At 43.3% G+C, this 13,518-nt stretch overlaps 2 protein-coding genes across 4 annotated transcripts; both read right to left on the bottom strand.

Moving 5' to 3' along the window:
* Window positions 1-100: 100 nt before the first annotated feature.
* Window positions 101-4,496, bottom strand: LOC110527474 (uncharacterized). 2 transcript variants are annotated; one of them, XM_021608756.3, is made up of 8 exons: window positions 4,392-4,496; window positions 3,990-4,056; window positions 3,345-3,530; window positions 2,787-2,874; window positions 2,501-2,624; window positions 2,055-2,143; window positions 1,748-1,872; window positions 101-1,481 (listed from the first exon to the last, which is right to left on the bottom strand). In XM_021608756.3, exons 1-8 carry the CDS (start codon window positions 4,485-4,487, stop codon window positions 1,426-1,428), a joined length of 831 nt encoding a protein of 276 aa, XP_021464431.3. In that variant the 5' UTR covers window positions 4,488-4,496; the 3' UTR covers window positions 101-1,425. The 2 variants fall into 2 exon arrangements, with proteins under 2 accessions (XP_021464431.3, XP_021464432.2); XM_021608757.3 differs by having other exon boundaries at window positions 1,748-1,848; window positions 4,392-4,483.
* An 875-nt stretch (window positions 4,497-5,371) lies between these two features.
* LOC110527471 (four and a half LIM domains protein 2) lies at window positions 5,372-13,185 on the bottom strand. Of its 2 annotated transcripts, none has more exons than XM_021608754.3 (6): window positions 12,943-13,185; window positions 9,333-9,520; window positions 8,116-8,290; window positions 7,434-7,603; window positions 6,720-6,906; window positions 5,372-5,959 (listed from the first exon to the last, which is right to left on the bottom strand). In XM_021608754.3, the coding sequence occupies exons 2-6, from the start codon at window positions 9,486-9,488 to the stop codon at window positions 5,808-5,810; spliced, it is 840 nt and encodes a 279-aa protein (XP_021464429.1). In that variant the 5' UTR covers window positions 9,489-9,520; window positions 12,943-13,185; the 3' UTR covers window positions 5,372-5,807. The 2 variants fall into 2 exon arrangements, with proteins under 2 accessions (XP_021464429.1, XP_090096472.1); XM_090240346.1 differs by lacking the exon at window positions 12,943-13,185 and adding an exon at window positions 10,969-11,595.
* Between the last annotated feature and the right edge of the window lie 333 nt (window positions 13,186-13,518).

Raw genomic sequence — 13,518 nt, 5'->3', positions numbered from 1 at the left:
AGAGTTTTATATTGTACCTGTCAATAGGCATGATTATTAACACTAGTTCTGTTCTGACATTGTAGTTAATTACCACTTAATCAAGAAAGAGCACGAGGGGTACATGCACATGCTCATTTATTTTAATGACATTTTCACTCAGTAGCCTCAGTGCACTCATCACTTTAAGAAAGATGTGAGAATCACACATTGACTGTGTTAATAAAGTGGACCTCTCCACCAATGAATAACTAGGGAAGATCATTACTGTGTATTTACTGTGCTAAGTGGAAAATGTCTCCAAGCTACCTTCACATAAGGCTGGGCGATATAGCATGAATACTGGTATACCCACATGTTGTCTATAAAAAAAACGTTTTTATTAAGTGCTAAATAACTGAAACGTTCAACAAATTGGACTATTTCACTGTCACTTTAGTCCTAGTTTGGTTGAGAATAAAACCATCAGCATGGAGTAAGCCTGTTAAAATAACTTAGAATTCATTTGTTGCCATTCTAGGCTCATGCACTAATCATAAAACACATTTGGATCTTGTATTATTCAGAAACATAAAATACAGTCAAATAACACCATACCGTTGTAAACTATAGTGATAGAATTTGGCCATATCGCCCAGCCCTACCTTCACTTCAAAGCAAAAACGTTTTACTTCAGAGTAAACAATATCATTGCACGATACAATTGCCACTATTCCCTAAATATGTAGAATGAATTGGCACCATTGTTAGAACATCACAAAAGGTTTCTATCTATCTATGGAATCAACGCCCACCATAACTTCATAACACTGAACCATATCCTGGTATGAGATAGGTCGGTATCTTGGTTGGGAGGGCATCTCTTTAGAATAAAGTAGATTCATTGGCATTTTCTGTCTTCCATTCCAAATCATGTCTGCCTTCCCATAACAAGTCAATCCCTTAACATCCATGTTTCCATGTTTTTTTCTGGCAGAGCTCTCGGTTTCCGATCCTATTCAACACGAGAGCTGAAAAGCGTGAGCCACAAACGTCTCCTTTGTGTGTCCGTACAGTAGGCCTTGTTCACAAACAATCTTCACAGCACCAAAACCATTTTTACACCACAAATAGAAACTCCAGTGTGCAGTACCGTTTCATAGTCACACAATTCATCCTCCAATTCAACAACGATAATATAAACATGACAAGCTGTGTCGGTGTTCTGAGAACAACATTACACGGAGTAAGAAACAAAAGACAATCAAATTAATAAATGAACAGAGATGGTACAGTTGCATAATTACAAAACATGACACTTGGGATGTACAGTAATGAGGGAAAGTGTGTCACTGAGAGATAGAGAGGGGGTGGGGGGGGAAGACATACAGTAGAGTGAATGGCAGGTGTGGGTGTGTGTATCCACTGTTGTTTTCTACCCCAGATGGACCTCTTCTGTTCTCCTCCCTATTCCAGGTCTTCATCCTCAGGTGCGATGGTGCTCGTCTGTTCAGAGGTCACACCTGAAAGACAACACACACACACACACAGGTTGGTCATATGTAATAATGGTAAACATTCAAAATGCATTAAATCCCGTAGCCAACCCATATGAGTCATGTTTGGCATTAGTCCAGAATTTCCATATGGTATGAAATAAACACTAATTTTTGACGAAAGATGGTTTGATTTAGCAGAATAAACATATAGTGCCACTGCTAATTCCCCCAAAAATATTTGTTGAGGAAAAGTCCATCAAAGACTATAAAGGCAAAGTAATTTGTCGTACTTGAGGAGTCATCCTCATTGGTGGACTTCTTCTCATCCTCTATGTAACCAAAGCTCAGCAGCTTGGACATGCTCACAGGAACAGTTTTCTTCTCATGGGACCTGTCCATAGTAAAATCACTTTGACTGAGAGGTTGGAAATTCAATTGTGTTAGTGGTTATGTTGAATTTACAAGTTACAACATTGTACAAATTAGATATTACACAGGTTATAAACGGTTATACAAATATATCACATAGTGACACACACATATTTCAGCATGTTGGTATTATTAAGTGTGAAGTGAAATTGAATTGCAGGCACTCACGTCTTCTTGTATTTGTTGACCTCCATATAACCACCTTGGTTTAGAGACATGTTCTCCATCTGGCTGGACGCATCGGTGACGGTGGGGTTCTGCACACAAGAATACAACCAGTTCAAACCAGTACAAGAATAGTCATTGTATGAAGTATACAAGCGCATGGAACACGTCTAACAATGAAATGGGTGACCAAGTAAATACATGGGTGAAGATATGATGACCACACCAATCTGGTTGGCAGTCAAACAAATTAAATGTTGTTACAGTGCACTGGTGAAAAACAAGGCAAAGAATTTCAACAGAAGTCAACCACCCCAATCCCTTTCTGAACGCAAGGACGGAGTCAACTCAAGAGATGAACTGATGGGAAAAAATAAAGGGAGGGGAGGATGGTAAATGATAACAACTGTGTCAGCGATGAGGGGGTTTGTTGGGGCCATTGAATTCACCTTCTCTTTATAGCTATCACTCTCCCTTTCCCAGGCTGAAATATCATCAGTACCGAAGGGAGCAGCTAGAGGTTGCCTTTTGCCGTATCCTTGACAATCATCAGGGGATGCTGCTTTACTTCCGCTGTAAAGCACAAAACCGAACCCTGGCTTGGACAACTAAAGATACACCACCACCAAGAGTCAAGATGTAACTTCCCATTCAAGACACATACAGACATGGCATGATGCAGAACGTTTGGTTAGGCCTGGCCAACAAACCAACAGGGGGTGGGGGGGTCCTTACCACTGAGATTCAGCTGAGAACAGATCAGGTGAATTGTAGGATTTATTAGGCCTAGCATCCTCCTTGTTGTCCTCGTGCCACAGTAAACCTATGGAGGACACATAACACAAGATATTTCAAAGTAGGAACTTGACTAAACAGGAATTCATCCCTTTTGAAAATAAGTCATTTCCTTTCCTCTGGAAATTCAACGTGGGAATTCAACGCCTCTCCCCTATTTGACCTAGATATTTTGTGTGTATGTGTTGATATGTCGGGCTATGTATGTAGTTCTGTCCTTGAGCTGTTTGTGTCTATTAATGTCATGAATTATGTCATGTTTGATGTTTTGTGTGGAACCCCAGGAAGAGTAGCTGCGGCTTTCGCAACAGCTAATGGGGATCCTAATAAAATACCAAATACCATATAAAGGGCAATTCACTATCATTTGAACTAGCTAATATTATTACAGTCACACTAATCTGTGTCCTATGAGGACATAGTAATGACCATGTACCGAAGTGTAAAGCATGTATCTACTGTAAAGCAGCACAAAGCTATGTCACAAAACATTGTTACCCTTCTGTCCCCCTCCTTTGGCAAGTTTGACATAGTCGGAGTCAGAGTCAAATATTCCCACACGCCTTCCGCTGGTCCTGGCCTCAGGAGCACCCTCAGTGGCTTCCTGGCACAGCCCGGGGATCTGGGAAGTGGGTCCCGTAACCCCGTTGGAGGGAGCTTGGCCTGGATAGCCTGTCTTCACGCCTGTAATAAAATGATTAGGTTTTGAATGGGTGTTGTCTCCAGCACTTAAGCCTGCATTTACAGGCAGATGATGTAACTATCCTGGCTGGCTAGAGAATTCATGGCCTAGATGTAAAAGCTATATTGAGTGATATAGTGTAGCCTCCCTCTATGTAAGCATACGATAGCCTCTGCTAAGGTCTCGGAATTTACAGCAAGGGAGGTAGCTAGTGCACTTGCCCCTGCAACCAGAAGGTAACTGGTTCAAGCACCACCTCAGTCATTTCTCAATCGCTACATTTGGTGGAAGCAGAGGGATAAATCCACACTCTCTCGGTTATTTTTAGGAATACTCTGCTTAGAAGTCTGGCCCTTTGTGACACAAGAGAGTTTGCTTAAATGCAAGGATACTGTATTAGTTGGCTCAGATGTCCAGTTAACTGACTACAGCCAGAAGCTAGAATACATTAGCTAGCTTACCACCAGGCTTGGTCCGTCTGTGGTTGGGAGCAGCACTCATTTTGGCTGATGATGATTCCAGAATTAGCTGACGGGGTATAATAAAAATACAAGATAGTTGCAACGTGAGTTAAACATGCAAGATAAACTATGCTAACAGTTCTCGCTATATGTAAACCACACGACAATCGGGTATCCCCGTTTCAGACACAGAGGGGAGAGGCACACACAACCTTTGTTCAACGCTAGTCAGTGGGATAGCATGCTTTAGCTAGCTAGCTTTACACAAAAGCCATCAAACGTGCACGACTCAATGTTAACATATGAACAACTAGCTAACAGGTTATCATATCATGTTGGTAATCGCACATAGAGTAATGCAATGTTCAGAGAGGAATTGTATGTTTAGAAAAGCTATCTTACACAATTCGTGTGCCGGTGGGAGTGGAGACCTCGATATGAATGGTTAGCTAATGCGGTTAGCATTTCCTGCTGCACATTCCATGTACATCCGGTCATGTGGTTGTATCTGTTATTTATAAAGAAAACACCCAAAACAGAAATATCCTAACAATATACATTACACATGTATATATATATTTATTTATATTACAGTTACAATAAACCAATAGTTTGTTTTCAATTTGAAGACGTTCGTGCCTTTTGGATTTGTAATACTGTAAGTTTATTGAATTTTCATTTATTACAGAAAATTGCAATTTTCTTCACTCAACACCAGCGCCATACATCTGTACAGGACCATGGACAGCAACCCCGAACAAGCTGCAGCGTCACCCTGAACCTTTTCAGCACCATGGACAACTCATCCTACAACCCCACCTGAAGCGTCCAGACCCTGACCAAGACATTTGAGAGATTGACGTACTGGAGGCAGCAATTAGGGATTTCCCCTCAGATAGGTCAGCTGCAAAGTCAAAATCGACTGTAATTGTAAAAATTCATGAAAACAAAATTCACTTTTTGGTCGTAATTTAAGGTTAGGGTTAGGCATTAAGGGTTAATTACTGTGTGGCCGTGCCAGCTAGTGACCACTCTGCAGAGCTGCCTCCAGAACAAGATTTATGAAGAAAAACGCTGACCTGCAGCCAAGAGCCAGACAGATCCAGACCCTAGACCTTAGTCACTAATGTTCACATCCCACACCTCCTTTATGTGGTTTTGAGTGTTCAAGAGACCAAGAGTCCATTTTCCCCTTAGGGGTGCTTGTACCGCTAGATGGAGCCAGAGGTAAGCCATTCAGAACTATGGGGGGTTGTAAGGCCTGCTTCCCAAATGTCACTCCTATGGAGTGCACTACTTTTGACCAGAGCCCATTGGATTTATTGGTGTCTTTACAGATTTGGAACAAAATCAAATGTCAGAAAGATCATTCTATCAATGAATTGCCTTTTAAATACTTTATTTCACATTTAGAGTGCAGGTACATGTCATGTTATCATTAGATTTCACTGCTTTAATGAAAAGTACAACTCCTGTTATAGTTATTTGTCACGGATGATTATCCTAACATATACAACATAATACAATAGTTAAACATTTCAATGGTAACAAACCACAGACAAAGTTGTTATTTAGTTTAAAATACATCAAAATGGCATCTCTTTCTTAGAATCTAATGCAATTTGTGCTCATTCCATCAGACAACATATTGTATCAATCTGAGGCCAGTGCATGCAGAAGGCCCTTTGGGTTAGTCTGAAGTGTATATTATTGAATAAATATATAATTCTAATAAATGAAATGTTAGTAGGAGCAGGACTATATTCTCTTGCATCTTTGCCTTCTCTGGCTTTGACGCTCCATCCTGGCACACAGCTTTTAGACTTCTTTGCCGCACTCTGGACACATGATCTCATCGCGGGCCATCAGAAAGCCCCTTCCCACCAGGGAGATGGAGCACTTCTTGCAGTTGAAGCAGTTGTTGTGCCACTGGCGCTCTTCAAACGAGATGTACTTGCTGCCACCCAGACCTGCACAAGAAAGACGAGACAGGCACAGAGAGGGAGGGATGGAGAAATTCCTTATAAATTACTCAACCCCCTTTTGCCCTCAGAACAGTCTCAATTTGCCGGGGCATGGACTCTACAAGGTGTCGAAAGCATTCCCAAGCAGATGTTGACCTACTCTACCGTTCAAAAGTTTGGGGTCACTTTGAAATGTCCTTGTTTTCTAAAGCACATTTTTTGTCCATTAAAATAACATCCAATTGATCAGAAATACATTCTTGATACACACGGGAAACTGTTGGGGTCAAAAACCCAGCAGCGTTGCAGTTCATGACACATTCAAACCGGCGCAACTGGCACCTACGACCATACCCTGTTCAAAGGCACTTAAATCTTTTGTCTTGCCCATTCACCCTCTGAATGGCACACATACACAATCCATGTCTCAATTGTCAAATTCTTTTAAAATCATGTCTCCTCCCTTGATCTACACTGATTGAAGTGGATTTAATGGGTGACATCAATAAGGGATCATAGCTTTCACCTGGATTCACCTGGTCAGTCTGTCATAGAAAGAGCAGGTGTTCCTAATGTTTTGTCCACACAGTGTATAGTTAACTAATCATAGAGGGGTGGATCCTAACTTCCACTTATGTTGAACTTTCACTTTGTCTCCCATTGACATCCATGCATGACTAAGTGAATATCTGACATAAGTGGAAGTTATGATTGGCTCCAGAGACTACAGGTATGTGTGAAGATGAGCCAATGTGAGTGATCATACCACTGATAGGGGTGGTGCAGGAGGCACACTTCTTGGCATACAGGTTGCAGAAGCAGTTCAAGCAGTAGGCAAAGTTGTCCCGAGAGGTGAACCGCTGGCCAGACAGCTGCTGCTTACAACCGGTGCACAGGAAGCAGTCCTTATGCCACGGCTGATCGTGATAGGTCACCCCGCCAGTGGTGATTGGCTACAGGAGATAGAAACAGGAAGTAACAAGCTCAATCACCAATCAATAATTAGGTAACATCTATACCTGTGAAGGTATTTGACCATGGGAAAAAGAAGTACTGCATAATGCGGGTTCAGCTGAATTGAGTTGAACTTCTATTCATCACAATTTTTGTTTCATGTGCAAAAGAAACCAGTTTTAAATGCTGACAAAGAATGTTAATAAATGTGAATCTGGAGAGGAGCAATCCTTTTTAATACTGAACTCTCCAAAAACATACATTCTGATACATTACACTCCATTTCAGCCCACTACAGTGGGTTATACAGAGGTCCCGAGTGGCGCAGCGGTCTAAGGCACTGCATCTCAGTGCTAGAGGCATCACCATAGACACCATAGTTCAAATCCAGACCGTATCACAACTGGCCATGATTGGGAGTCCCATAGGGCGGTGCACAATTGGCCCAGCGTCGTCTGGGTTTGGCCAGTGTAGGCCTTCATTATAAACTGACTTGCCTAGTTAAAAAACGTAAAATATATATTACCTTCTTGCATTGGATACACTGCATGGCAAACTGCTTCTCGTAACAGGGCACACAGTAGTTACTGTTCTCCTTATGGATGAAGTTCTTGGTGCCGATTGGTTGCTGGCAACGCTGGCAAGTGAAGCAGGTCTCATGCCAGCTGTTGCCCTTATGCTCCATCTTCTTGGATCCTGCAAACGAGAGGAGAAAAAGAAGGAGAGAGAGAAAGGGGAGGAAGCGGGGAGGGTGAAGAGCAGAGCGATGGAGAGGGGGAGAGAGAGAGGGAGTGAGAGAGAGTGAGAGAGAGCGAGAGAGAGAGAGGAAGTGAGAGGGAGAGAGAGACTGATCTTCCAGTGTGACACATTGAATAATGATACCAGTAGTGGTACGTGAGCTGGCTCCACCAAACTGTGACAGACCATCCACTTTCCCGCTTGACTGCTGCAACGACATCATTCATTCCATAAACTCCTAACACAGGTCCTAGGAGGTAGAAACTTGGCATCCATGATTGCACCAAATAGACTTGCTCGTAGCCAAATCCCACTCAAACCTCAACTCTGTTAGATGTCTGTCAAATCTGTCAACTCTTTCCCCTTCAGTAGTTTCCTTACCATTACCAATAGATTGTGTACTGACCAAATCCAACTGAAAGCCCCATTCACTGACTTCCCCCCCTCTGTCAGGCCAGACATTTCCTTACCTGGCATGATGGTCTTCTTGCACTCGTGGCACTTGGAGGAGTACTCGTTGGAGTAGCACTCGGTGCAGAGCAGCTGGTCGTCCTTGGTGGAGAAGGGCTTGTCCACCAGGGAGCGGCTACACTTGAAGCAGTGGAAGCAGTCGTCATGCCAGTGGCGGTCCTTGTAGGACAGGTCCTGAAGAAGGAGGACGGGACAGAGAGTCAGGGTCAGGTGTATCTCCATTCACCTCGGGGCCTCCTTTTCTGGGATAATGGACATCGGCGTTTTGACTGAATCTAAGGCCCACCAGTCTGTTAAGATTACCATGCCCTGTGTTCTAGTGGTCTGCCATGGCAGTGACCTCAACTCAACTCCTATCTGCTGGAGGCGTGGTGACAATGGATGTGTGACAACATGTGCTTAATTAGCTACCAATTTAGATGAATGACTGAATAATGACTGAGATGGGAGCAGGGGTGGCAATCACAGCTATGGGTTAGATATAGTGAAAGAGGCCTAGGACGGATGACTGACTGGCTGCCACAGGGGCCAGGGACATTCGGCACAGATGAGCCCCCCTCCAGGCTGATCCGGGGGGAAGTGACCGTCATCTCATCTGTGACACTAATGACCATGTAAAGTGACACTAATTGCTGAAAAAACACAGGGCCCTGTCAGAATGCGAACTTGGACGCCACAAGTTTCACGTTTTATGAGTTGTATGTGCAGGATACACGTAGTATAGACTGTCCCACGAAATGCTTACGTGCAGGTTCCACTATGCAACAACGATAAGAAATAATAAAAGACAAGAATATGAACATAAAGTAAATGGCAGTAGAATAGAATGAACATTATATAAGTATAATACAGGAAGGCACAATTTATAGTCCAATGTTCACACGTGCATTGTGGAAGGGGAGATTGGGGTGTGTGTGTGTGTGTGTTTGTGTATGCATATCTGTGTGGGTGCATGTGTGCATGAGTGAGTGCATGTGTGCTAAGGTGCTGAGAGTCAGTGCATGTCCTGTGTCCCTATAGGTCAATGACTGTGTCCGGGTCTGGTGTATTTGTGTTTTAATTCCATCGACTCCTGTTCTAATTCTAAGTTCTGTTTAACACCTGGGTCATAGAAATAAAGTGAAAACTAATAGGAAGGAATACAACCTATCATGGAATAGCAAATTTGGGTACTGATAAACTCTACACCACCACATTCAGGAAGTGGTCCACCTACCCTGCTGCTGCAGCCAATGGACTTCTTGCACTCTTCACAGGTGTTAGAGTACAGGTTCTCATAGCACTTCACACAGTAGGGGTTCTCTTCCCTGAGCACATACTTCCTCCCAAACAGGGACTCCTTGCAGTAATGGCAGTCATAGCGTTCCGCCATTTTGGATCAAATCTCTCCGTTTGCTCTCTTGCCTGTAAAAGAGGACATAAACATTTAGAGTCACCAAGTTTCTTCAAGTAAAGTAGCATCACTGATTGGCGAATCTTAACTTCCATGCATTGATGTCAATGGGAGACTGAGTGAAGATTTGACTTAAATTGAAGTTTTTCCCCTGACTGAAAAATTGGTATATACTGTGTGTATATATATATATATATATATATATATATATATATATGCGTTTTTTTTTAAACTTTAGTTAATTTAGTAAATCTTTTCCTAACTACACTTTCTTAAAACTGTACTGCTGGTTAAGTTCTTGTAAGTAAGCATTTGATTTTGATCAACATGTGATGTATTTTAATAGTGGATTAGTCTCAATAACCATGAGGCCACAAGGTCATTGTAATGTAATGACACAATGCACTAGACTATGGCATACAAGGCTTACTAACGTACTCATTTATCTGAAATAAAAGTATCTCTGTGGTTCAATCAATGGACCAAGATTAAAGTCACAATGACAACTTTGAGAATGAGGTCTGCGAGAGTAAATTGGTTACGCAATCAGCTGCTTTGGTGAGCTATCGCATCAGCTGAGAACACAGCTGTAGAGTAAGAGCTTCACATTTAAAGTGGTAGAATGTGGTAATCAGCCAGAAATGTAAATGGTTCCCACTGGGCACACGCTGGTTCAGACGCTGGAATAGACATTGAATTGACATCTATGCCTGGTGGGTTGCCTCAAATGCTAATTGTATCAATGAATACTCATTCAAATGCTAGGTGTACTCATACGGTTGAATTTTATATCGTAAAAAATCCTAGCTGGTGTACAGTAAGAACAATACACAACAATGTATGCCTATGCTAGTAAAACACAATGTGTAGCTCTGGGATACAGTGGAAAGATGACTCAAGCCTCTAAAGAAGGAGGAGAGAGAAAGGGTGGCATGCTGTGCCAAAGTCTGCTCTGGGCCCCGCAGCTGTCCTCTGTCTCCCCATTAAGCAGCTGTCCTCTGTCTCCCCATTCAGCCCTGGCTAACCCCTGGTTATCCCTCTCATGATCCTTTGTGGGGACAGGAGATCCGCAGTGAGTTCCACTGTGTCCCCCCTCCATCCTGGACAGACAGCCAGGCACCTTGCAGAGATCATAGAGTTAGAATGAACTTTGCGGGTTCCGTCAAAATGTGGTCCGGGGGACATTTGAGCAATTCTATTTCTATGGCGGCACCTTAATTGGAGAGGACGGGCTTGTGGTAATGGCTGGAGCGGAATGAGTAGAATAGTATCAAATACATAAAACACATGGGTTGATGCCATTCCATTTACTCCGTTCCAGTCGTTATCATGAGCCGTCCTCCTCTCAGTAGCCTCCTGTGGTAGCCACCCAGTAGTCCACAACACAACACTGCAGAGGAGCAGAGGTATGTAGTGATGCATTTCATTGCGTATCTCTTTCTTATAATAGGGAGCATACATTCCACAGGTTGTTTCTGGCAGAGGTTTACGGCAGGAATGGATATTTCTAGGCCTCTCTCCCTCTGTGCCTCCCCTGTCTTCCTCCTCTCTCTCCGTTTTGGAATGGACCCGGATGATCCACGATCTCAGGATGACAAGATGAAGTATTTGGCGCAGCTGTTGGCCGGGGCAGGGAGGCGGTGTGTTGGCTTTGATGTCCATGACTTAATAAGAGGAGTTTAGAACAGAGCTACACACCTCCTCCTCCTCCTTCTCCTCCTCCTCCTTCTCCTCCACACACACCACAACACTCAGCGTAACTCCTTCTCCTTCTCCTCCTTCTCCTCCACACACCACAACACTCAGCTTAACTCCTTCTCCTCCACAAATGGAATTGAGTGATTTTGTGATCAATATCGAAGTGACCCCTGAACAGAGACATGCACTTCACAAATACTAGGTTCCACAGTAGTATTTATGCTTGTTTTGCAGGTTAATTTGATCCGTCAAGGACAACTAAAGAACTTTGAACCCCCCCCCCCCCCCCCCCGCAGTAGTCTAGAGAAACCACAGAATAGTGTTGAGTGGCAGATGCAGATAGATCTATGTCATGATGTGTAGATACTTCCAATTTTCAGGATAAGACATGAGTATAGTTGGGATACACTGTCACATGCAGTAGCCTATAACAATCCAAATCTAATTCCAGCTGACTTCCTGTCCCATTTCCCTACCACAACAAAGACCTCAATTCATCCATTCCCAAATCAGAGTCATGCTCAAAACGGTTGGCAGGCGTTAGTAGTAGTTCAGTCCCTTTTACGGCAGTACATGGATTCATACATTAAGACCAACAAGGTCTCATTTCCCCTCAATCTCCTGTCTAATTCAAGCTCTACAATGGATCACTATGATCATCGTTAGACTGTTACAGACCAAACATTGGTCCTGGACCACCATCTGTTGCCTTAGCTCCTGTCTGCCATAATCTCATTGCAGGGCCATAGAGTCTTACAGGGCTTACAAATGGCCATGACACTACCATGACACCATGGCTAATATAAGATCATGATGAGTGACTCCAGGGCCCCTACCATGGAGGGCATCCCCACTCCAAAAAAAGGGGCCCTTCAGACAACTGCCCAGCCCACCCAAACCTCCATCTCCTTTCATCCAGCCACACTGCACTGATTCCTGCGTTCAGCCACTCTTTGTTTTCAAAGACTACTCTTCAGCTTTCAGTCCATCTCGCATCACTTTACATCGTAGCAAGTCAAAAATTTTGCAAAAGAGCACACCTTCCAGGCCTGTTTGGAGCACAATCGAAAATCTAAGAGGGTTGAGAGGTTGTGGCCTGATGTGGAAAGTCATCTGCTTGTATTCTGTCTATGCTCTGCTATTGAATTATTCATTTGAAACTGTAGATAGCACTTTAAACTTTCAGAATCTGTAGGGGAGACCACTGCCAAGGCCTTTTGAAACAAACTGCCAAATAGACATTTAAAATCATACCCACTGCGCACAGACGTCAATTCAACATAGATTCCATGTTGGTGCTACGTAATTTCTTTGAAATGACGTGGAAACAACGTTGATTCAACCAGTGGGTAGTTATTGATAGCTACTGATAGCTATATAAATCAAAGTATTTGAAACTAATCTGAAACTAAATGTATCAAACAAACATCAGCCACCTAATTCCAAAATAAAAGGATGAGAGGGTTAGCTCTAAAGCGTCGCAAAGTTTCACAAATCCAAAAAGCTCATTTTCTGCCAAAGAGAACAAACTCTAGCCTGAATAAGCATCTGCAGCTCAGCCGTGTGAGTGGCTACACGTTAGCAAGTGAGACGGAGAGCAGTGGAACAGATAGAAATCAACAAGCAGATGTCTAGAATAACCAAAGGAAGTGTGCTAAAAAAGACAGAGCAGACCAGTCGTCAGTTACCAGAACAGCGGATCAGAGCCGGAGTAGAGAGAGAAGTGTCCTCCTACCTGTGAGTGCAGCAGCCTCAGCCTGTGTGTCTCTTGCTCGAGGAGTCAGTGCTGACAGAGAGTTGAGGGAGAAGACCAGTCCTAGTCTCTGCTTGATTGGTTTAAGAGCAGCAGTACTCGGGGACTGGGCAGTGGGGTGACTGGGGTGGGCCGGACCACTTGATCTGAGGCTATAAATACAACGTAACTACTGAGCTACACTGGAGCCACAAGTTTACATCTCCCCACCATCAGACAGACAGTGGCCTTTTATGGTTTCACTGTATATTAGAGAGAGCACACTGTCACACAGATACATAGGCATGCACACACAAGCACACATACACCCACAAATACAAATGATTACACCTGATCAACCATCCCTTTCCTTCCCACGCACAATTATTATTTTAAAAAATGATAGAATAATTAAATGGCTGCTACATAAAATGCAGTAGGTCTAATGTTTCCAACAGATGACTCTCAGTAAGCTCACTTCATCTGCGGGCCTCTGGGAAAAGGATTTGTGTTCCGCTCCTGTTACTCACACTCCGCTCAAAGAGAGGTTTGATATCCCCAATGGACACAATGGCCCTG

This window comes from Oncorhynchus mykiss, chromosome 7 (genome assembly GCF_057628025.1).
Source record: "Oncorhynchus mykiss isolate SJ-2025 chromosome 7, ASM5762802v1, whole genome shotgun sequence".
NCBI lineage: Eukaryota > Metazoa > Chordata > Actinopteri > Salmoniformes > Salmonidae > Oncorhynchus > Oncorhynchus mykiss.
Note: the sequence above shows the minus strand (reverse complement) of the source record. Positions and strands in the feature narration are given on the sequence as shown.